Source organism: Choloepus didactylus, chromosome 15 (assembly GCF_015220235.1).
Source record: "Choloepus didactylus isolate mChoDid1 chromosome 15, mChoDid1.pri, whole genome shotgun sequence".
Lineage (NCBI taxonomy): Eukaryota > Metazoa > Chordata > Mammalia > Pilosa > Megalonychidae > Choloepus > Choloepus didactylus.
Window position 1 is genome coordinate 45195253 of NC_051321.1, and position 23384 is coordinate 45218636.

At 39.6% G+C, this 23384-nt stretch overlaps 1 protein-coding gene across 1 annotated transcript in view; it reads left to right on the forward strand.

Annotated features, from left to right (window-relative positions):
* Positions 1-23124, forward strand: part of ANKRD22 (ankyrin repeat domain 22) — a 34227-nt gene extending 11103 nt beyond the window's left edge. Inside the window, exons 2-6 of the mRNA XM_037804605.1 lie at positions 9734-9925; positions 14689-14796; positions 17076-17153; positions 21301-21399; positions 21671-23124. Of these exons, the coding sequence (XP_037660533.1) occupies positions 9734-9925; positions 14689-14796; positions 17076-17153; positions 21301-21399; positions 21671-21748 (555 nt within the window). The 3' untranslated portion in view covers positions 21749-23124. The remainder of the gene's footprint in view (positions 1-9733; positions 9926-14688; positions 14797-17075; positions 17154-21300; positions 21400-21670) is intronic.
* Positions 23125-23384: the final 260 nt, after the last annotated feature.

The following is a 23384-nucleotide window of genomic DNA, read 5'->3' on the forward strand; positions in this document are numbered from 1 at the left end:
AAAATAATAGCAGTACAGAACATGATTATGTTCAGTATTATATGCAGAGAATATTTCTGGGTGTATCATGTGCTCTCCAGAAACACTTCTTAAATTTTAGAGCCTGGGAAAGTGGGATGGAAAATGGAATTGGGGTGGGGCTTTAGCACCCTGCTTTTGGCTATTTTTAGAGCAAGATACCCAGTAAGACTAAGGTGCACAACAAGTTGTTTCTAACATTCCAAGTTTCCAGAGTTTTGCATGTTTCTTTATAAATTTTTTTATTAGAGAATTTATAGGTTTGCAGGAAATACAGACTTCCCATATACCTCCCACCCCATTTCTAACACCTTGCATTAGTGCGGTATCTTTGTTACAATTGTTGAAAGAATGTTATTATAATTATACTATTAACTAAAGTTCATAGTTCACATTGGGGTTCTCTGTGTTGTACAGTCCTATGAATTAAAAAAAAATGTATATTAACATATATACAACCTAAAATTTCCCCTTTTAACTACATTGACTGCTCCTTAACAATATAAGAGTTGGCAGTATTCCTTTATGGTTTACTTTCATTGTAAGGGCTGGTTTCTTTTACCTTTCCAATGATTTTCCATCCTCACTGTGCATCACAGTTGCTGGGGAGCTTTTAAATAGCACTAATGCCCTGGCCCTTTTTCCAGAGATTCTAATTCAGTTGACCAGTAGTTGGGTCTGGGCCTGTGTTTTAAAAATGCTCTAATGCTTAGCCAGGTTTGAGGACCACTGAGCTAAAACACTGACCTGGTTTTCACATGATAAACCTCCACCTCTTCTAATCTCGACCTCTTCCCTAGCCTCACTTCCCCAGTTAGGTCAGGAGGATCAGTGTGTCAATCAACAGGTGGTTTCAAGCACCTTGTCGGTGCCCACCACTGCAGAAGTCTGTCTTCAGGAAGGCCATAATCTAGTTAAGGAGACGACTTAACTCGCTGCGAAGAGGCCCATGAGCAGCTCAAGCCAGTGTACACTTCTTGCTGTAGGAAGGAGAGGTCAAGGAAGGTTTCTTGGAGGTGGACCAAGAACTGGGCCTTGAAGGATAGTACAATTTGAAAGGCATAAGGGTGGCAGGCAGGGAGACCCAGAAGGTGGAAGTGAGGAGATTGTCCTGATCAGGGAGGTAAGATCGTGCAGGAGAGTAGTGGTTTATACACAGCTTGTCCCCAGAGAGGGGCTTTGAAAATGAAGCTGTAATCATTGTCACCTGATTCTCTATGAAGTGGGGAACATTAAACCCCATTTTGGTAATGATACATACAATAAAAAAAGTAAAACAGGATGACGTGCTAGGAGAAGGCCTTGGCTGGGAGATGGTTACTTTAGACTGGGTGTTCAGGGAAAGCTCTTCATGTGAGCTGACATGTGAGCTGATACCTGATCTGACCTAGAAGAATGGCAGCCATGTAGCTTGTTAGCAATTGTAAAGACCCAAAGACAGAAATGAACATGGAATGTTCCAGAAATAGCTAGAATGTTGTAAACCAAGGGGAGAGCGATAGGTGAGGCTGAAGAGAAAAGTTGGCTTATCAATGAGCTTTATTAATCCCATGTTTCCTATGGTTTTTCAGGTTGTGCAGAACATAATTCTAGGGTGCTCTATTCATAGATTCTCCTATGTGAATTTGCACTCACTGTTGGCAAATAGTCATTCTCTCCAATCTCTTCCTCACCTGTGCAATTCATCCTTTTCTGTGCCTTCACTGAAATCTGGCTTTGCCAGGCATCATCACCTCCTCTCAGAGATCTCTACTTCGATCTATTCCTTGCTCTCCATTGCCATTTTTTTAAATGCAATTTTATTGAGATATAATCATATAACATACAATCATTCAAAGTGTACAATCAGTTGTTCACAGTATCGTCAAATAGTTGTGCTTTCATCACCACAATCAATATTTGAACATTTTCATTACTACAAAAAATAAAATAAAAATTAAAATAAAAAAGAACATCCAAACATCCCATTCCCCTCCTCCCCAGCATTGTTCATTTACTTGTTTTTAAATACAGTTTTGTTGAGATATATTCATACACCCGACAGTCATCCACAGTGTACAATCATTCACAGCAACATCATACATTTTGTGCATTCATCACCAGAATCAATTTGTGAACATTTCCCTTACTCCAAAATAAAAATAAAAGCAAAAAAGACCACCTAAATCTTTCCATCCCCTCTATCCCACCCCATTCTCTGTCTAATCTTTGTCCCCATTTTTCCATTCATCCATCCATATACTGGACAAAGGGAACACAAGCCACAAGGTTCTCATAATCACACAGCCACACTGTGCAAGCTATATAGTTATACAATCATCCTCAAGGATCAAGGTCACTGGGTTGCAGTTTGACAGCCCCAGGCATTTCCCTCTTGCCATTCCAACACACTAAAAACTAAAAAGTGATATCTATATAGTGCATAAGAATACCCTTAAGAGTGACCTCTTGACTCTGTTTGAAATCTCTCAGCCACTAGAACCTTATTTTGTTTCATCTCCCTTCCTTCTTTTGGTCAAGAAGATCCTCTCAATCCCTCAGTGCTGGGTCCAGGCTCATCCCCAGGAGTCATCCCCCAGATTCGAGGGGGATTTATCTCCATTGACATTTTATAACCGTGGCTTAATTTCCTACTTGAAGTCTTTGCTTATGCCCCTTTCTCTACCTTTTCACTTATTTCCACCATGTTCCAGGACTCTCTTCCACCTTCCTTGATTACTAAAGCACAATTCCCCCCCCCCTTTTTTTCTGTTCCTTGGTGTTGTCAGTAACCTCAAAATCCTCGGGTCTTCATTTTCCTTCCTTGACCTCTATCTCTATTCCAAATCAGCCACCCAACATGGACACCCTTGACTTCTCATCCCTGGACAAAGTTCTGTCTATAACGCCTAGAATTTGGTACCTCCTGTCATAATGTCTTAACTGGTCACGTTTCCCACTAGATCACATGTACCAACTGCTCTCATCCCTCAGCGTGTTTCTATTTGCTTGTGTCTCTCTCTCTCTCTTTTTTTTTAGCAAGCCCACCAGTCTCCTTCTGGTTTTCATATATGGTGCTGGTCATAGTTTACCAGAACTGCTATGGCAAATAACACACAGTGGGTTGGCTTAAACAACAAGCATTTATTGTCTCATGGTTTCAGCGGCTAGAAGTCCAACATCAAGGTATCGGCAGGGCTTGCTTTCCCCAAAGTCTATAGTGTTCCAGGAATCCTAGGTCACAGGGTAATTCCTCCTTGGGTCTGCTGTTCTAGTCTCTGATGACTTCAGCTTCTGGTTTCTTCTGACTTCTGCATCTGAATTTCCTCTCTTTATGAGACCTCCAGTCATAAACTTTAAGTTTGGCCACAAGGTCCTATTCACAAATGAGCTCATACCCTGACTCACTTTAACATAGTCAAACATACTGTTTACAAATGGGTTCACACCTACCGGAAAGCAAAGTAAGATTTAAACATGTCTTTTGTTGGAATAGGACTAAATCCCAACAATGCCCATTTGGCCTATATTCCGTAGTAAGCTACTCTTCTCTCATACCCTTACCTGGCAGACTTGTTTCCTAACACTTGCTCTTTGACCACTTCACTTTCTCCACCCTTCCTGGATCTAAGTCTTAAATGAAGAAGGTCACAAACTTGCATTGTAGTCTTGGCTCACTACAGCTTCTTTTTTCCATTTAAAAACATCACTTCTTTATTTCAAAAGAAGAATAAAAGACCCTCCCAACTCTATCCAAAAAAACCCCAATAATAATCCAATAATAATAATAACAACAATAATAAAAAATCCTATTGTAAACCATAAGGAAGCACTGAGTTTGAGTAACACATTCTTCAAGTATGCTGTTCAGATTTTTCGTTTTTAAATTGGTGACTAGATACATATTAAAAAAAAACAAACCTTAGAAGTGCAGCCAAATAATTTTGCTTAAAATTAAGTATTTAGAGGGCTACTTCAAAATACTGTAGTAGAGCTGTGCAGTGATCCTGTGGGGTGTGATGCTCTCACTTTTGTATCCTAGCAGAGTTGTTCAGGGACCAGGTTCAAAAGTGGTAATACTTCTAGGGTGAGCATGAGTGGCCAATATGGGTGAGGAAGTCAGGGAGATCCATGTGTCCTTCCACAGACAGGACAATCCAGGAATGTGATAGGCTTTCACAGTACAGTGATCTGGGAGCAGGAAAGGTGGTGAGCCCAGACAAGGCAGAGGACTAGGATGGGCTGGTTTATCCTAATCAGGTTTTCTCATCTTTTTAGTGGGTTTAGTGCAGTCATTCAAGCCACAATTTAGAATGCCCTTCAGTGTACTCCAGATTGTTGGTTTATATTAAAGGACTGTTAAAAGATTTGCATCCCAAGGAAAATCATGCTACATAAAAATGATCCAAGATTTTTGCCCCCAAAACTTCTTGGATAAAATCTAAAAAATGCTATTGCAATTGCATCTCCTGAAGAAAAAAAACATTATTCTAAATGTACACAGATTCACTCAACTCTTCTGTTGTTATAGATAACTTCAGAGTAGGTAAGTTGCTGTCTAATTCTTTGCTGTACGCACTGGGCAGAGGGTAGGGAACCAGCTGCCTTCTTGTGCCAGCATCATCTGGGGGATGAAAAGAAACATTCCACATAGCTAAAGAGGGCATCCCAAAGCTTCCAGAGAAAGGCAATGAAAACCATGAGGAATGAAGAGCTGAATGTCCTGTTGCAAGTCCTCATGAAGGGAACTATGCAGTTGTCCACCGTGGAGACAGACCAAAAGGACAACCATGATGGCCAGAAGGATGTTGATGAGTTTGCCCAGAAGGTTCCGGGCAGTGACAACTTCTTAATGGTTTCTGCAACCTCATGTGTAAAGCATTTGCCATATTTTTATTCCTGTCATGTAGACAGGTTCCATTATGGCTGTCCCAAATCTTCACCACCATGCTCAAGAGCCTCATCCACCCTTGCCTCCATCTCATCTCCTATGCCATTTTAACCCATTCATCCATTCAAATATCATTGCGATTAATTAGTTGATTAATTAATCATAAATACATATTAGCATAAAGCATTGAAGATCAAACCTCAGACTTTCTGCCCCCCCAAAATAACTGAGGTACTTGATAAATGTTAGCTCACATTATAATTTATTCATTCACTTATTTATTCACCAATATCTATTGAATGCCTACCATGTGTCAGGCACTATGTTGGGTGTTGTAACTCATACCTTCATTTACTTAGGTCGGAGGTACATATGAGGGAGTAGTAGGAGATGAAAATGGAAAGACAGGGTGTGTGAGATTTGAGGCATCCTGTGTCAGCTTGAGGGTAACATCTGGATCTAACTGGTCTTCATGTGAAGGTTTTCATTAGGGAAGTGATGTGAGGCTGCTGTTTGGAGGCTGGGCTGCAGGCTGGAACCAGGGTAGAAGAAGTGAGGCCAGTTAGGACTAGTTCTGCAATAGTCTTGGTAAGAAATGATGAGGACCTGAAGTAGTCTTTCACAGGGAGGATGGACAGAAGGGTTCTGTGATTATTAGGGGATATATTTATCATAATTTGCCAGATTTCCTGACTAGTTTCCTCTGCACCCAGGATTCCTTCAAGTTCCAGGAACTTCGGAGACCAACAGGGATTCACAAAAAAGTTTTCCCTCGACTCAAATGGGCAGCCCATACCCTTTTCCTAGCTTGTCAACCAGTGTCTTTCCATTGGACTTCCTTTCTGTCAGCTGTAGGTGCTTTTAAAGCACTGAGCTGCCCCCTAGTGGAAGCTGGGTGGTTGTAGCATCCTAGAATCTTTCAGCTGTTTGTACAATTCATGTGTCCAATCACTTGTATGTCTCAGTTGAGCCAGGAAGACAATTTACTTTTCAAAAACAAACTCTATAAAGCACATAGGAAGCCTAGGAAGTGTTGAAAGATATGGCCAGCTCAAATGGGATTGAGAAAGCTGTCAGAAGCACTGAGTGACTCTTTTAGGAAAACCTTCCCTGTTTCCCCTTTTTTCTTCTCAGTTAACTCTCAGTAAGGAATTTGAGGACCCCAAGCAGTGTGTGTGTGTGTGTGTGGGGGGGGGGGTGTATCTTGGAAGTCAGGGACCACGCAGGTAACACAGATGTGTGGAATGGACCAGCTGTAAGTTGGGAGCCATAGGGACCATGGAGTGTTGGAGCTGCTGCCACTAGGTGTCAGGTACTTGGTGTCCTATGGGAATGTGGGCCCAGTGTTGTCAAATCTTTCAATTTTAAAGGAGAAGCTGGACAGCCAGATTATTACATGAAATGTTTCAATTTAAATGTTAGGGAGTAATTTAAAATTTTAAGTAAACAAAAAATAGCTGCATGGTCACCTGTTTTCAAGTTTGGCATGGTTGACCATCAAAGCCCAAATGCTGGTTCCTGATTAGTACTGATCAGTGAAAATTTTCACTGATTTATGATGAAATAAAAACAAAAACAAAGGACAATGAAGTGAATTTTCCCATTAAGTTAATCCAATATAAAGGACTGTTTCTTCCCCCTGAGAGTATAGCCTTATATATTTTGTGTTGATGTATCCTCTTACTACAAATGTGTTTAGCCATTCATTTGTTGTAGGACATTTTTGTTGTTTCTGGTTTGGGAAGATTACAAATAAAGCTGGTAGAAACATTGGTGTCTGTATTTTTGGGTGGACAAATACTTTCATTTCTGTGGTGTAAATGCTCAGGAGTGCTTCATATTTATGTTAAAAGATCCTTTATTTTATGAATTGATAGTATTGTTTCTAATGTATTTAAATGGTTAATTAAGAGTTGGTGACTTTACGTCAGTCTTCTTGTATTTTGTTTTGTTTTACTTCTTAGTGAATTCAAGCGACTGGGCACTACTGCTAAGACAATGATAACTCACTGAAAGTTTCTAGCGTGGTTTGTGTTGGGATGGTCTTAGATCCTCGCCACGATGTGGAAGATGTATTGACTGGGGAGAGACTAGAGGCCCAGATGTACAATGGTCATAGAATGTGAGACCCAAGGGAACTTTTGTCTCACTCCTTTATTTTGTGATTGAGGACCCTGAGACTCTGAGGGGAAGTGAATTGTCCACAGTCACCCAGGGATTTAGCAGAACTACAACTACAATGCAGTTTTCTGACTTGACATAAATGTTCTTTCAACTGCACCAGTCTTTTCTATGTCAGCCAGACAGTTCTGAGAGACACTGCTAAGCCCAACTGATGATAAAGCCTAGTAAAGGGAAGACTTTAAGGTAATAGAAAAGGTGGCTTTTGTAAATGCTCATTTACTACATGGTTTGAACCAATGTATAGTGCTCATTTTGTTTTGGGATACAGAAATTTGCCTCCTATTTGCTTTCCTTTAGGATGCTTCTTTCATGATTAGGCCTTTAAGTTTATAGGTGATATCTGGTTATGTTAGAGCATGATTTGGTTAGCACTGGGGTTTGAATCACGTACCCCACAAAAGACACGTTCAAGTCTTGATCCACATTCCTGTGGGTGTGAACCCATGAGGACCTGTGAAGACGCTCTTATTAGGTACGGTGTGGCCAGTCTGAATGAGGGTGGGCTTTAATCCAGTGTGGCTGAAGTCTTTGTACAAGCTAAGGAAATTCTACGTGGAAGTAGAAGGCAGAAGTCAGAAGTCAGAAAATGAGGCGGATCACCATGTGACAGAGGCAGAGAGATGCAAGCCAAAGAACCCCAAGGATTGCAGCAAATCAGCACCAGAATGCTACAGAATTTGGGAGAAAGCATAGCCTGTCAAGACCTTGAATTTGGACTTCCAGCCTCCCAAACTAGGAACCAATAAATTCTCATTGTTTAAGTCAAACAGTGTGAGGTACAGTATTTGTCATGGTAGCCCTGGCAAACCACATTAGCAAATGTACCCGCTTGACTTTCTCACTGGTCTTCTTCCACCACTGGTGCTTACGTACCCAGTCTACACCTTTAAAACTATTTTCTCGTTTTTTACTTTGTGTGAGCATGTGTGTGTGTCCTATTTCCCCACCTGGTAGATAAATTTCACATGGTAAGAGTAATCTGTTTTATACCCTTATTTTTCCCTAGCACTGTGGCTGACACAGTAGAAATTTGGCATGGTTACTAAATTAAAGAATGACTTAATAAGGAATAATAAGTTTCATAAATTGAACACAATTAATGTATTATTCTAAGTGCTTTTTCTACATTATCTAATTAAAGTCAGCATAAAAATGTTTAGTGTCTGCCTACCACGTGCCCAGTGCTGTGTCATCTGCTGGGGATATGGTAGTGAAGCAAACGGATGTAGACTTTGCCCACGTGGGGTTTACAGTCTGAACTTCAATGCCTTTCCTCATCCAGTGTTGCCCTAAACTCCCTCCTTATTCATGCTAACCTGAAACAAAAATGATTATAAGTAATTCAGAAAACAGTTACAGTTCTATAACTCACAGTGAAGGAGAGATAAACACTAAGTGTTGGAGTCAAGAAAGACTTCTTGGATAAAATGAAAACGAAGTTACCACCTGTGGGATGAGTAGGAATTAGCCAGTAGATGAGGGAGGGGGTGAGTGTTTAATGCATATCTTACAAACAGCATCTAATGAATTGCAGTTAATTACATGATTTGTTATTTGTGTGTTAGTTGCCTAAAATCTGTCTTTTCCAGTCTGTCGAGTTCCTTGGGGACAGGGACCACGAGGCTATCATTACCTCTGCTTTCTCAGTTCCTGGTTCAGGACCTGGACCATAACAAGTGCTTATTAATAATTTGTAGAATGAACACAGCAGCACTGTGAGGATAATTATGATCCCCATTTTGCAGAAGAGGAAACTTGGGGAATTCGCAAGGCTGTGGTGATAGGACATCCCCTTGCTGGGCTACAGAGAGCATGAGAGGGTGACAGCATGCCTTCAAATCACCTATGAGTGATCCAAGATGATCATCTCAGGCTCATTGATGTACTTGGTCTATATGATTTTTTTAGAACGGTGCCTGTTCAGCCCTGCATGTTATGTCACTTGAGGAGATTCTGATTTCCTTACTTGGGGTGGTGCCCAGCATTGGTGTGCTTTGAAAGCTCCCCAGGTGTACGTGGCCAGGATTCAGAATCACCATTTTAGAGCATCTCCTTCCTCAAAGATGTAGAATGCTACAGGTATATAGAGATGAATGAAAATAAGTTCCTTTTAATTCACCTGGTAAATACTATATAGACATTTGAATGTTTGTTTCAGACATTTGTTTCCGGATGGTGAGGGCTGACATCAAAGTTAAATTATTTGCGTCACAAAGATATCCTTGTTAAAATATTTGATGGCTTGCAGTCTCTGACTTGAAACTTTGAGGCCTCCCATTCCCTGGTCCTGGCCTAAACTCCTTCCCATATGACTGTCTTATCCTTAGCAAAATCCCACCTTTCTGACAGGTCCATCTATCCATGAGAACAGTAAACAGTTTTCTTACTGAGTAGAATTTTCAATGTTTCATTCATTGATTCACTCATTCATCTATTCCACAAACATTTCCGTGTGCCTCGCAGTTTAGGAAAATTGAAGAGCTTCTTGGCCCTCATGATCAATGCTTATTCTAGACGATGACCTAGGCCAAAAATCTGACCTACAGAGTAATATATTACAATTTGGAAACATGTATGTCTCAAGTTACTGGGTAATGATTTTTTTTCAGTGGTTTAATTAAGCATATATTTTCAAACCTGCCTTTGTTTTTCTCTACTCAGCCCATCTGCCAGGTGGCCTATCAGAATGACCTCCGCGAAGTGTGGCGGTGGGTGAGGAAAGATAACAACTACGTCAACATTCAAGATGGCTTTAATGGAGACACCCCCCTGATCTGTGCCTGCAGACGAGGGCACCTGAGAATCGTTTCCTTCCTTTTAAGAAGAAATGCTAATGTGAACCTCAAAAACCAGGTGAGAGAAAAACTGACCATAGTAATTCCTTTCTCCTCTGGAAGTGGTGAACGTCATTTTCTCATTGCTTGTAGCTCCTAATAGTAACTATGTATGTAAATACATACTTTAGAGAGGTTGGCACACACACACCAAGGATATTTTATGAGGCTAAAAAGCAATATTTAATAACATAGTTAAATCAGTAAGGCATATTTCCTGGTCAGTTATGTCCTTGTACTTCTGAAGAGAAAGAGAATGGCTCACTCTTTTAGCAGGGAGGTTTCTTCCTTTCTTATCCTTCTCTTCCTCACTATTTCAAAGTAAAGGGAAAGATTTCCTAGAAAAGAAATATTGACCTTGTGGTGCTATTCCAACTTAGATTTTTACCTACAATGTCAGAAAAGAAATGGTTCGTCATATAGTTTGCTTGCACAATGGAAGAATGCAGCAATTTCTAGAACATCAGGGCTGAACAAGATGTTAGTGAAGATCTGGTCAGATTGTTCATAACATGACAGCAGCTCACAGAGGTGAGGCCAATTGGCCTAACTGAGGAAACAAAACGAGGCCTGGGATCATTCTGTTATTCCTGTGGTGGTCCAGGAACAGAAGGGCTGTAAGCAACAGGACCATGCATGCTTCCAGAAAAATAGCAGTTAAATTATTCCTTCTTACATACTGGAACCTCCTCCCTCTTGTGCTGGTTTGAATCTATTATGTCCCCCATGAAACCGTGTTCTTTAATGCAATCTTGTGGGGGCAGACTTACTAGTCTTTTGATTAGGGTGGGACCTTTTGATTAGGTTGTTTCCATGGAGATGTGACACACCCAGCTATAGGTGAGACCTTTTGGTTAGATCATTTCCATGGAGGTGTGACCCCACCCATTCTGGATGGGTCTTAATTAGATCATTGAAATCCTTTAAAAGAAGCTGAGAGAGACATTTTGGAGAGAAGCTAAGGCATATAATCCAGAGTTTGCCCCCAGAGAAGCTAAGAGCTGACACAGACCCAGACAGTTGGAAATGCTTGGAGATGCAGACAGAAGGATGTTTGGAGATCAAACTAAGAGATGAGGCCCAGAATTTGCCCTGGAGAAGCTAGGAGAGGACCCCAGGTACTTAGAAGAAATGCCCTAGAAAACAAGCAAGGTTGCACAGGAGCTGAGTGAGAGAAGGTAAGAGAGAGAGAAGCCCAGAAACATTTTGGAGAAACCGGAACCCGGGAGCAAAGGACCAGCAGATGCCAGCCACATGCCTTCCCAGTTGGCAGAGGTGTGACAGATGCCATCAGCCTTTCTTCAGTGAAGGTATCCTCTTGTTGATGCCTTAGTTTGGACACCTGTATGGCCTTAGAACTGTAAATTTGTAATCTAATATATCACCTTTATAAAAGCCAATCCATTCCTGGTATTTTACATAACAGCAGCTCTAGCAAACTGGAACAACTCTCTAATTGTAAGATATTCTAGACAACTTGATTTTAGGTGAAATGTCCTATTCCCATCTTATTGAGATAGGAATATTTTGAAAGGGGCAAGGGGTAAATGTTCTAAAGAAGCCCTAGGAGAACCCCAGAGTCTAAAAAAGATTCCAGGTTTTCTCCCATTGGCATCTGGGCTTTGCAAAGTGGCTCTGGAGGGGTGTTTGCAGTCTTTAGTGTACTTCAGAACCATCTGGAAAATTTGCATTTTTAACAAGTGCCTTTATTGACTCTAATTTAGCCATTCATGGACCATATTTTAGGCAACTTTATTAAACAGAATATATAATCAAATATTTTATTTCTGCTAATTAAAAAAGTAAAGAATCATAAACCACATTGCTTTGTTTAATGTTTTAAAAAACAATCGATGGATTTTTTTCATTATGCTCTTCATTGTTTGATAGAAATAGGATATCTCCCTTCAAACACCAAAATAAAAGGAAAACCATAAATTTAATCTCATTAATAATGAAAATAGTGATATTAGTAGTGAATATCAGGACCCACTGTAGAAATACTTCTAAATCTACAGGTCTGTGCCCTATTCCCAAAGAGTTTGATTTAGTAGGTTTGCAAGGGATCTGGCAACCTGTATTTTTAAAAGCATTACAGAAGGCTACCAGTACCTCTGGAAAACTGAGTTCAACAATCAATTTGACATATTTAAAATTCACTTAAAATATTTCCCCAAGGCAAACAATTAGGTGTGTTGTGGTTGGGAATACTGTTAGACGTGCCTTCCAATACGTGCCACAGTAAATTTATTCCATCTGATTGTCTGGAAAATGTATGGCCTTGGTAATGACCACATACATGTGGGATGCCAGCATGGGAACTGCAGCACGAGGCCATTATGACAGACTATGATCCCTTAGCTACCCACGGATGGATATTTTCCTTGTCTATTTTTCTATGTTTTCCATTCTCATTTGAAAATATTATGGAAAAGTGGGTTATCTAAAGTTGTCCAAATACCCCAATATCAAGATGGCTTGTCTACTATTGAGAAAGTTGCCATGAACAAGCAAGCTCTTCAAACAATCCCACAGCAAAGCATAAAGGATGTATTTAAAGATGCAGTATTAGCTGCCTTGGAGCCTTCAGGGCCAAGGAAGAGCAGTATGTGTTTGTGTTGCTGTGATCACCCTTCTGGAACTCCTGAACATCTAGTGTCTGCATCTTAGTAAAGGCAACATTTATGTTAGACCAACTAAAATTTAAAAATCATTTTTGCAGTGATCATGAATACCCTCTACCTATTCATGTGTGTTTAATGAGAAAACAGGCCTGTGGGCCCCACTTGCCCCTTCCAATTCAGTTTAAATATCAGCTAATTTGGAGTAATAATATATTATCAGAAACTGATCACTCCTGGACTGTCTTGTATAAATGCACAAGTCATGCCTGTGGTGAATCTGACGGATATGCAGCTTGATAGAGTATAAGGTGATGTCCTCAGAACAGAGCTTGTTGTGGTGAGGGGTGGTGCCAGAAGAGATGTCTGTGGGATGATTCATATCCTGTTTGCCGGGACGTGCTTGTTAAGCTGAGGCGAGGAGATATTTGACAACCCAAGGCTCAGGCTGGGAAAGCACCCTTATCTCATAGCAGAGGAGAAGCTGGAGCCAGCAGCTGGGATCATCTGGTATCAATAAAACCCTGGGAAGAACTTCAGTGGATACTTCTAGATTAATAGTGATTTTATCAGAAGAAGTTTTTGGTTTACATATTCTATTTTTAAAAATGTTTTGATAATCCTTTTCATTTTTCTCAAATACTAATTTCTATACATTGATGGAACCAGTACTTTCTTATTTATTAAATCTATGTTTATGAATAATTTTCAGAAACACTAAATAAACAAATGCCTTGGGAAAAAAAAAACAAAACTAAAAGGCTCTGCTGGTGATTCAGATACATGTACCCAATTAAAACAAACAAACAAAACACTGGTTCAACAGAAAGCAAATTAAATTAAAACATGAAGATACCTTTTTTTTTTCCGTCTATCAAGTTGACTAGGATTAAAAAAGAAAATTGAGTGTTGATGAGGAAAGAAGGGTAAATTATCATCTTGCTGGAGCCCAATTTGGCAGTATGTTATAAAAAGCATTAACACCTTTTATGCCAGGAATCTTATTTTTAGAAACTTATGCTTAGGACAAATTTAGAAAAGTTGACAAAGCTTTATGAATGAAGATGTTCAGTCAGTATTATTTATAAAAATGAAGAGTTAAAAGACTGGAAATGCCCAACAGATAGTTAGAGCTTCACTTGATAGAAAGCCATGCAGCTATTTAAAGTCATGTTTAAAAATGTTAAATGCATGGAAAATGCACACATTCTAAATGTTAAGTGATAGCTTTGCATATGCAATACCAGCCTACATTGTAAAATTCCGCATCATGCATTTAAAGGGACCAGAGAAAAGACACCAAAATGTCAATAGTTAATTCCAGGCTGTTTGATAATGGGTGATTTTAAAGTCTTATCTTTATGCTATTGCCTAGTTTTCAAATTTTTTCTAGGGAACATTTAGATATTTAAAAAAACAAAACATTTGATATTTAGAAAAACAGAAGTGTTTTCATTAAGAACAGTGCTTCCCCCCAAGTGGAAATGAACCTCTCTTTTTCTTTCTCAGTTTCCCTCTCCTCTCATGATTTAGTTGGTTGGTCGTATTATACTACTTGTGTTATGCTTCTGTCCACCTTTGTTTGATCATGAGGCCTTTGGCTTTACATCCCCCATAATCCCTAGAAGCTTTGGAATATCATCTTATGAATATTCACATATATAAGTATTCAATTGAGTTATTTGCATACTTAGAGCACCGCCAGTATGCACATGGTAACATGGAAAAATTGCCATGTGGTTAAGATTTTCTTAGGATCAAACAACAACATGGATAATCTATAGACCATAGATGCTGAAGGGATAGCCATAGCTTTTAACACTTGATGCTGTACTATATTTCTATCTCTGGGTATTTTTTCTTTTTGCAAAAACTAAAGCAAATAATCCACATTTTGATGATTTGTGATGTGTACATTTCACCTCTTCTGTCATGTTGTGGTCCTTTCCTGACTTTTTGTTTAGGCTAGTCTGTGCTCAGTATTTCAGCCAATGGAATCCTGGGTTTATTGCTCACCACGACCCACAGAAAGAGATGCCAGTGAGAATGCATGGGTACCATAAAAATACAATGCACAAATGAAACTTTTTGATAGGGTAATCTGAAAATACTAAATAAAATTATTTATTAATAAAAAGTTCCCCTTTTTTTTAATTTTTAGAAGGAGAGAACCTGCTTGCATTATGCTGTGAAGAAAAGATTTACCTTCTTTGATTATCTACTTATTATCCTCTTAATGCCGGTTCTGCTAATTGGGTATTTCCTCATGGTGAGTGCAACAGTTTGAGAGCAAATATATGGGACATCACTGACCTGACTCAACAAGCTTTGATAGGCCAGTGAGAGATTGTCAAGAAAGAATAAAGAAATAAGCCTTTGGTTTGTATCCTATAAATGACATTTCCAACATACATGCAATGCGAGGATTGAAGTAAAGCAAGAAGAAAGGTAGCAAAAGTAATCATAGTAAAACAATCCAATTTTGACTGAGTCATCTGAAGAAAACACAAAAATTTTGAACATGAAGGAAAATATTTCCCCTTCCTAGTGTTTTCTCCTAAGAGGAGTTTATGTTGATGTACATATATTTCTGAGTTTCTGAATTTTAGGGACTCTCTCTGGTTGTGAATTAAAGAGCAGAATCCAAGAGATTTGCATTTAGAATCTGACAAACAGGGAATGTTTTTGTAGAGAATGTTAAGCCCATCTTTCACCCTAATGGACTTAATAATGCCTGAATGAATCTTTGGCATGTAGGAATTTTCTTGGGAAAAAAGGTAGATGTGGGTTTGTGTACGAATGTAATCATACAAAGAGTAGAAGACGCACCATGAGTTACTTTTTTCCAGACAAGGTGGCAGGTTTGTTCTGATGCATCCCCTTTTTCCTTCTGGTTCCCCTTGTGGCCACTTCCATCTTTGAGAGATGGTTCACCACGTGTGTAATTCACTACCATTAAACAACCAAGCTCCCTCCTTCCTGGAACTATTGGACATTAGTTATTCCTGTTAATACAACCTCCAGAACAAAGTCTGCCAGTTGGAAATGTTATTACCTCCTTGAGTATTCAGATGCATTACAGAATTTGAGGAATCATAATAAAGTACACTTTATTGATTTTGATGCTTGGATTTATGAGAGAGAAAGAGAAAGACTACAATTCACCGATAAACATAACTTTCTTATTTAGAGGTTCTGAACAAAAAAATCACAACTTAGCAAGACCGATTTAGAATTTGTTGACACACACCCCTATTTTCTAAGCTAGTCCAATGTTTAGAAGCTGGAGGCCTAGGCAAAAATGCTAACTGTAATGAATAGCCCTGTTCGCATGTCCCTATTCATTCATGGGGGCCTTAAAATGAAAATTTATGAGGTGTCAGGGACAAGCAACATGAGACAAAAATTATGGGGAGACCAGAGAGGATGTTAGTTCGGAGGAGTGTAGAAGGAGAGAGGCAGTTCGGAAACTGGTACAGGAGGGCAGCACGAGGCTGGGATAAGACAGCTGGCTGGAGCTTCCTGGATGATCAATGTGCTGAGCTCCAGGGTATGTCCACATGAGCAGAGAGTTTGCTTCCTCAGGCAACGGAATGTTGAGGGAAGGCTCCTACCGGCACACAGTCAGGGCCTGAGGGGACCGAGAAGGACAAATGGATTTCTGAGGAAGCCTTTCAGTTCATTCATTCATTCATGCATTCATTCAGCATCTATTTATTATGGTCCTACTATGTGCCTGAGAACTGCTACTATGAAGAATACAATGATGAGCACAACAGGTATAGTCCTTGTCCTCATGAGAGTTAGAGGGTGTTGGGGAGGGAGTGATTAATCAAATAATAACACAACATATATAAGATCACCACAAAGCAGGCAGTGCAGAGAAGCCCTTGGTGTTCTAAGAGCATAGAAGAGAAGGACTCCACCTGGTCAGGTGGGTCAGGGGAAGCTTCCTGCGGGAAGAGAGGCTTGGGCTGAGATGGGAAAGAGGACATTACCAGGCAAAGAAGAGAGGGAACATCCTGTGCCACAATCCTCAGACAGAGGGGAGCCTGATGAGAATGAAACGGTACAAAAGGCCCTGTAGCCAGAGCAAGGTGAGCTCGGGAGTGTGGAGTGAGAGAGGGAGCTGGAGGGATAAGTGGAGACCGAAACACATGGAGTGTTGGAGGCCATGCCTGGGAGTTTACTTTTGTCCTCAGGGCCATGGTAACTTACGGAAGTTTCTGAGGCAGGAAGGGAAAGCCAGGTCATGGGGCCCCATCCTCAGTAGGACTTGGTTCCAGTGTGGGACCTAAGAATGTGCATTTCTGACAAGTTCCAGGGTGATGTTGATCTGCTGCTCCAGGGCCACACTCTGAGAAGCACAGTTTTCACTGATCTGTGTTGGGGGATGGGGTGATAAGGTGGGAAACTTCAAGAAAGATGCATGGAAGCACAGGAGTGCTGGGGGCTGTGATTAAAATGAAGCCTGTTGATTAATAGTCTCAGACATAAATTGAGAAATGTTTGTAAACAAACCTCCCTTGTCCTTGCCATTTGTAACAGGTCTCAAAGACGAAGCAGAACGAGGCTCTCGTACGAATGCTCCTTGATGCTGGCGTCGACGTTAATGCTACAGACTGTGTAAGTTTGTGTTTTTAGCCATTTTGAAATAATATTCAAAATGGTATTTGTAGGTAGCGGATGTAAATGTCATTTATGGAGTTGTTTCCTAGACACTTTCACGTTTATATTTCTTTTCTTTTCTCTTCCCTTTTCCTCCCTTTCCCCTTCCCCTTTCCTTCCCTTCCCCTTCCCTTCCCTTCCCTTCCCTTTTTTATGCCAGTCAAGTGATCTTGAGGTTATCTATATTCGGGAAACTCATGGGAATGAAATCTTTCTTGATCACAGAATATTTTTAAAAGACCTGGCTTTAACTTTGGCAAACAATTAAAGAAAATAGAGTTCTAATAACAAAAGACAGTACTCGGTGGTTAAGAAACTGGAATCAGAAAACCTATTTGCAAATCTAGGCTTACCACTTTTTACCTACGTAAATTTTGGCGAGTTATAAACTTGGTTGAATCTCAGTTTCCTCATCTGCAAAGTGAGGATGTTGATAGCGCTTACCTTGGAGGGCTGATTCATATAAAGCACTTAGCAGAGGGCCTGGCACATAGTAAGTGCTCAATTAATGGTAACAGCTGCTGGTGCAGCCAGATACCAACCCACTAGTAAGAGAATTCCCATCTGTAAACTAAAGAAAGATAAGGACAAAGGTCACAGAAAATCCAAATAATGGTGATATGATTAGATGGCAGGCTTAGCATCAGCTAAGTTCTCATTCTTCACAAGCGTAAGGTTTTGTTTTTATCTTCTACCTCTGTACGCTTGCACTCATCTTCTTCTCTTAAGTGATCGTAATGGGTCAGAAGTTGATTTGGATGGATCTTCTATTTGTTCATATTTATTGAATAAAACTCTGGGTTTCTAATTTATTTTTTAAAAAGTAGGTGAGTTGAAATATGGTTAAAAAAATAACTTCCAATTTGTTATGCCTGACTTGTTTTATGTGTGTGCGTGTATGTGTTACCACAGTTCTATGATAGAGAAAAAAATCTTCATTTCTGTTTCTATTAATTATTTGGTCATATTGGTATCATTTATTTAAATGTGGGTAGTTTTCTGTGTGTGTGTGTATGTGTGAGTATGTGTGCATGTACACACATGCATGAGGGAAAGTTTTTGAGCTATATGCTCTCCTCTTATTTCCAATGGAATTTTTGGATTAATTTTGATAAACTTTATTATGTGTCATCATTTCTTTAAATACCTTTGAAATGTATCAAGTAAATAATTATTAAAGATTAAGCAAAGGATTTGTTAAAGATTTTACTTGGACAAGAAAGTCTATTATTTTAGATTCAAATGGTTTAAAATGTGTACCTTTGACTAAAATTTCTGAAGGATGTTTTTCTATCTATGTCTAACTCTCTGGAAAGAGATAATGACATTTCTGTGAACCCACATAAATATGCACACCTACACACACACACACACGAGCATACTTTTTTCACAAAGCATTCTCCCCAATCTATCTGAATATAAAAATCCATTTTCTAGGTTTAAGTGATGTAGCATTTTGTAGTTAGAGAATTGGTCTCTCTTTCACATGGAAAACTTCCCAGCCAGATCTTGTATCCATCATGCCTTTACTTAATAAGTGACTGCAGAATTTTTCCTATGATCCTAGAAGAATTTCCAGGGAACAAGACTCAGTTTGTCATTAGTCTTCATGGTCAAGGATATTATGTCCTCACTTACCAAAACCATGCTTGCCTGGCAGCTGTTTAAAAGGCAAAGGTTTTTTAAAAATTCAGTTTTATTGAGATATATTCACATATCATACAATCATCCATGGTGTACAAACTGTTCACAGTACCATCATATAGTTGTGCATTCATCACCCCAATCTGTTTTTTGAATGTTTTCCTTATACTAGAAAAAGTAAAAATAAGAAGAAAAAAAAAAAAGTAAAAAGGAACACCCAAATCATCCCCACCTCCCATCCTATTTTTCATTTAGTTTTTGTCTCCATTTTTCTACTCATCCATCCACACACTGGATAAAGGGAGTGTGATCTACAAGGCTTTCACAATCACACATTGTGTGATTGTAAGCTACATTGTTATATAATCGTCTTCAAGAGTCAAGTCTACTGGGTTGCAGTTTGATAGTTTCAGGTATTTATTTTTAGCTATTCCAATACATTAAAACCTAAAAAGGGTTATCTATACAGTGCGTAAGAGTGCCCACCAGAGTGAACTCTCGACTCCATTTGGAATCTCTTAGCCACTGGAACTTTATTTTGTTTCATTTTGCTTCTCACTTTTGGTCAAGAAGATGTTCTCAATCCCACGGTGTTGGGTCCAGATTCGTCCCCAGGAATCATCTTTCACATTGCCAGGGAGATTTACACCCTGGGAGTCAGATCCCACTTAGGGGGAAGGGCAGTGAGTTCAACTGCCGAGTTGGCTTAGTTAGAGAGAGAGAGGGCCACATCTGAGCAACAAAGAGGCACTCAGGGGGAGACTCTTAGGCACAATTATAAGCAGGCTTAGCCTCTCTTTTGTAGTAACAAGTCCCATAAGGGCAAGCCCCAAGACAGAGGGCTTGGTATACCAAACCGTCTGTCCTCAATGTTTGTGAGAACATCAGCAACAATCCAGGTGAGGAAGTCCAACACTTCCACATTTCCCCCCGGCTCCTTGGTGGGGGGTGGGGGGGAGGGCACTGCATACATATTTTTATGCTCTGCCCAAATTATTTTGAGATGTGTTGCTATTTCACACTAACCTATACAAATCTACCAGGTCTCACTTCCTATTCAAAGTTCCATGTAATTATGGTATTTGAACATACTGTACGAGTTAAATTGTTTAGGAAATATAGATCCTGCACCAAATAAACATCTCTTCCCTTCGACTCCCATGGAAGTTGAAGTTTTAAAACACAGTCAGTATCATCCTTTACCCTTTGGCCAGATTTGCCCTAGTTCTAACCAGATCTGCTTCATTCATATCTCTAATTGTAGTCTGGACTCTTTTTCAGCTTTTTAAACAGTTGCTGCATGTGCTAATACTGACCTTTATATCTGCCGAGCTCTAGCTCTGAGTTTCAGGTGTCACACAGATACCCAGAGTTCCAGGGAATCAATCAGGTTATACACAAAGGGATCAGCATCACAGAGTTTGGAGATAGCCATTGCAGTTCAGGAATAGATGTGACTGCTGTAAGAGCTTACAATCTAGGGACCATTACAATAAGCATTCCCTTAATAAGTGGTGCTCTAAGATTCAATTCAGAGTTTACACATTGTAGTTAGACCATGTTGGTGAGACATTTTAGTGTTTGGCTTTGTTTCTGGCCTACTTCACTCAAAATGCTGTCTACAGGATCCATTCACCTCATTTCGTTGCATGTCTCATAGCTTCACTCCTTCTCGTAATATTCCATTGTATGCACACACCACAGTTCACCATTCTGTTTATCAGTCGATGTACCCTTAGGCCACCTCCATCCATTGCAAATCCTGAATACTGCCTCCCTAAACACCAATGTGCAAATGTCCATTCATGTCCGTGCTTTCAGGATCTTCTAAGTATATGCCCCCTAATGAGGTTAAAAGGCAAAGTTTTAAACACAAATGATCCAGCCATAAATTTCTGACCTTTTGTGTTTAAAATTAATATCAACGGGATGAGCCCATTATTTCATAATGAATGCTAAAAGCCACAGTAAGCTGAGTATGGGAAGCTTCTACATAGAACTGCACTAATCTTGTGGGTGCGCTGTGGCAGTGTAAGCACCACATGTCTTCATATAGTGGGGTTTTGATCAAGAACCACAGAGGATGATATTTGCAGTAAGACCCATGTGGTGACTCTTCAAGGCAAAAAACGGTAGCATGAACAAGGTAGTGATTACCTAGGTGTGTCGAATTTTAAAAAGCAACCTTGAGTGATTTATCAGCTTTTTATTTGATGTATTTTTTAGTATAGAACAGAAGATGAGCAAGAGAGATACTGATGGCTCACAGGACATGAATGGACTCATTGAGGCAGAGAAGAAAACTCTTTTTCCATTTAAGAAATACAGTTGCCCATAGATAGTTTGCAGACCTTTTGTTTTGCTAAGCTACACATTACCAAATGTGAAAAGTACATTGACGAGCTGCTATCTGGAGAGCCCGAGTGACGAGTGGCCGTGTCGTTGGCCCTTTGTGTTTCAGTATGGCTGCACTGCACTACATTACGCCTGCAAAATGAAAAACCAGACTGTCATCCCGCTGCTTCTTGAAGCCCATGCAGACCCCATGATAGAGAATAAGGTAAGGATCAGTGGGCCATGGTCTGAGTTTTTTCCAGCAGTATAACCTCCTTACCTAGGTCTTTGGTTGAAGTAAATTGTTTCTCTCCAATGTTAATAACAGAATTAATGATCCACATTAAGGAATTAAGTCACCCCATTCCTGTTAGAACCAAATGACATTTAAATCCCTTGCCAAGCTTAACAGAAGAGTATAAACTGTTTACTAGACCCTTTGTATTGACATGTGACTCTATTATACATAAATAACTGTAATTTCTTTTTCTCCTCAGCATGGTGAGAGTTCACTGGATATTGCACGAAGATTAAAATTTCCCCAGATTGAATTAATGCTAAGGAAAGCATCATAATCCTTGTGGCCTCACAGATGGAGAAGTAGACAAAGTTAAAGGACTTGAATTCTATGTCCACCCTGGACTGTTGGACTGTGGGCCATTCAAGCTGATGCCACCCTTTTATGGAGATAATGATGTTTGCCTTGGTTAATATTTTTGCAGAGTTTTGAATTTATAATGGTTTTTGCTCTGAGGAGTTCACTAAGGCCATAATTACTCTAACTGAGTCTCTACTTTGGCCTAAAGATACGGTGTTTCAAACTCAGAGTCTGCTACAGGAAAGGATCAGAGTTATCTGGGATAGTGTTCTCTTCCCAGCTGTTTCACTCTTATAAAGAGGCTGACCTGCCTACTTGAGTCCCTAGGAGACAAACTCTTCCTTTAGTTGCACCTTTCAGTATTAAGAGGAAGAATCAAAGTATGTATGTTTTTATAGCATGGTGTATGTGTGTGGGTTTAGAAGTTCACATGTAAATATTGCTTTGGGGAGACAACCTCAACAAAGATGTCAGTGGTCAGTGGTGAGAGTGTTTATCATACGGAAATTGGCAAAAGCCACAAGGCAGGGCCCCCCCCCGCCACCATGCCTGAATTTACCAGCCACCACTAGGCATTTTCCTATCAGTTTACAAGTAAAAGCCATCTTGGTTTTGAACATGATAGTATAACTGTCAAACTGTTCAAAAAGATCTTTATGATTATCTTGAGAATGCAAGGCAGCTCCTAGACTTACTTGTTAATCTTGTTTATTTTCATTGATAACATTTAAAAATATTGTAAGTTATTTGGGTAAAGGGCTTCTTTGGAATATAATTCTAAGTGAGAGACTGTAAATATCAAAATATCTGTCTCACCTCCTTTGTGAATTAGAGTAGAAATAAATGCATTTTAAAAAACATCACTGAATTTTGCAAATGAAGACTGAAGGGCCCATAGCTATAGGCGCAGACTCAGCCACACTATATGTGATCACAAATACATTCTAAATATGGAAAATTCAGCACCCTCGAACAAAACAAAGGTCTAATAAAAATCATTCCCAGGAATATTTATTCAACTATGATCATGCCCTTAAGGCACATGTTTTGTGAGAGAAGGAATGTGTAGAAATGGATTCCGAAGCCCTTAATGACTCAATAAATTATTTAAGGTCCAGTAAAACTGACCTGAGTTACTGGGTGACTTCGGGGGAGGAAAAAACAGGTGAACTGCATGCAGCAGTATTCTTCAACAGTATCCATGCCATACAAACCAGCATACCTTTGACTTGGTTGCAGAGTAGATTCTGCAAAATTGTGCTATTACTCATGTAATTTACAGCTGTCATCTTTGAAACTGTGTGAGCATTTGAACAATTTTTCTAAGGGAATAAATCTAGATTTGTGAACGAATTGGGGTGATTGTCTGACAGTAACTTCGACAAGATCAAAGGATAAAATACGTAACAGTTTGTTTCATTATCCTCATGGCATTATAAAATTTTCTTCCTAGCTCTTAATTTTTGGGGGCAGAAAACTGGGCCAGAAATTTCTAGCTATTAGGTCTCCTGGCACTAGGCTGCAAACTCCCAAGCTTGGACTAGACTCTAGATACTGAAATACACATGCATGCTTTATGTAATATATAATGCATTTGTTGGAAGACTTATAAA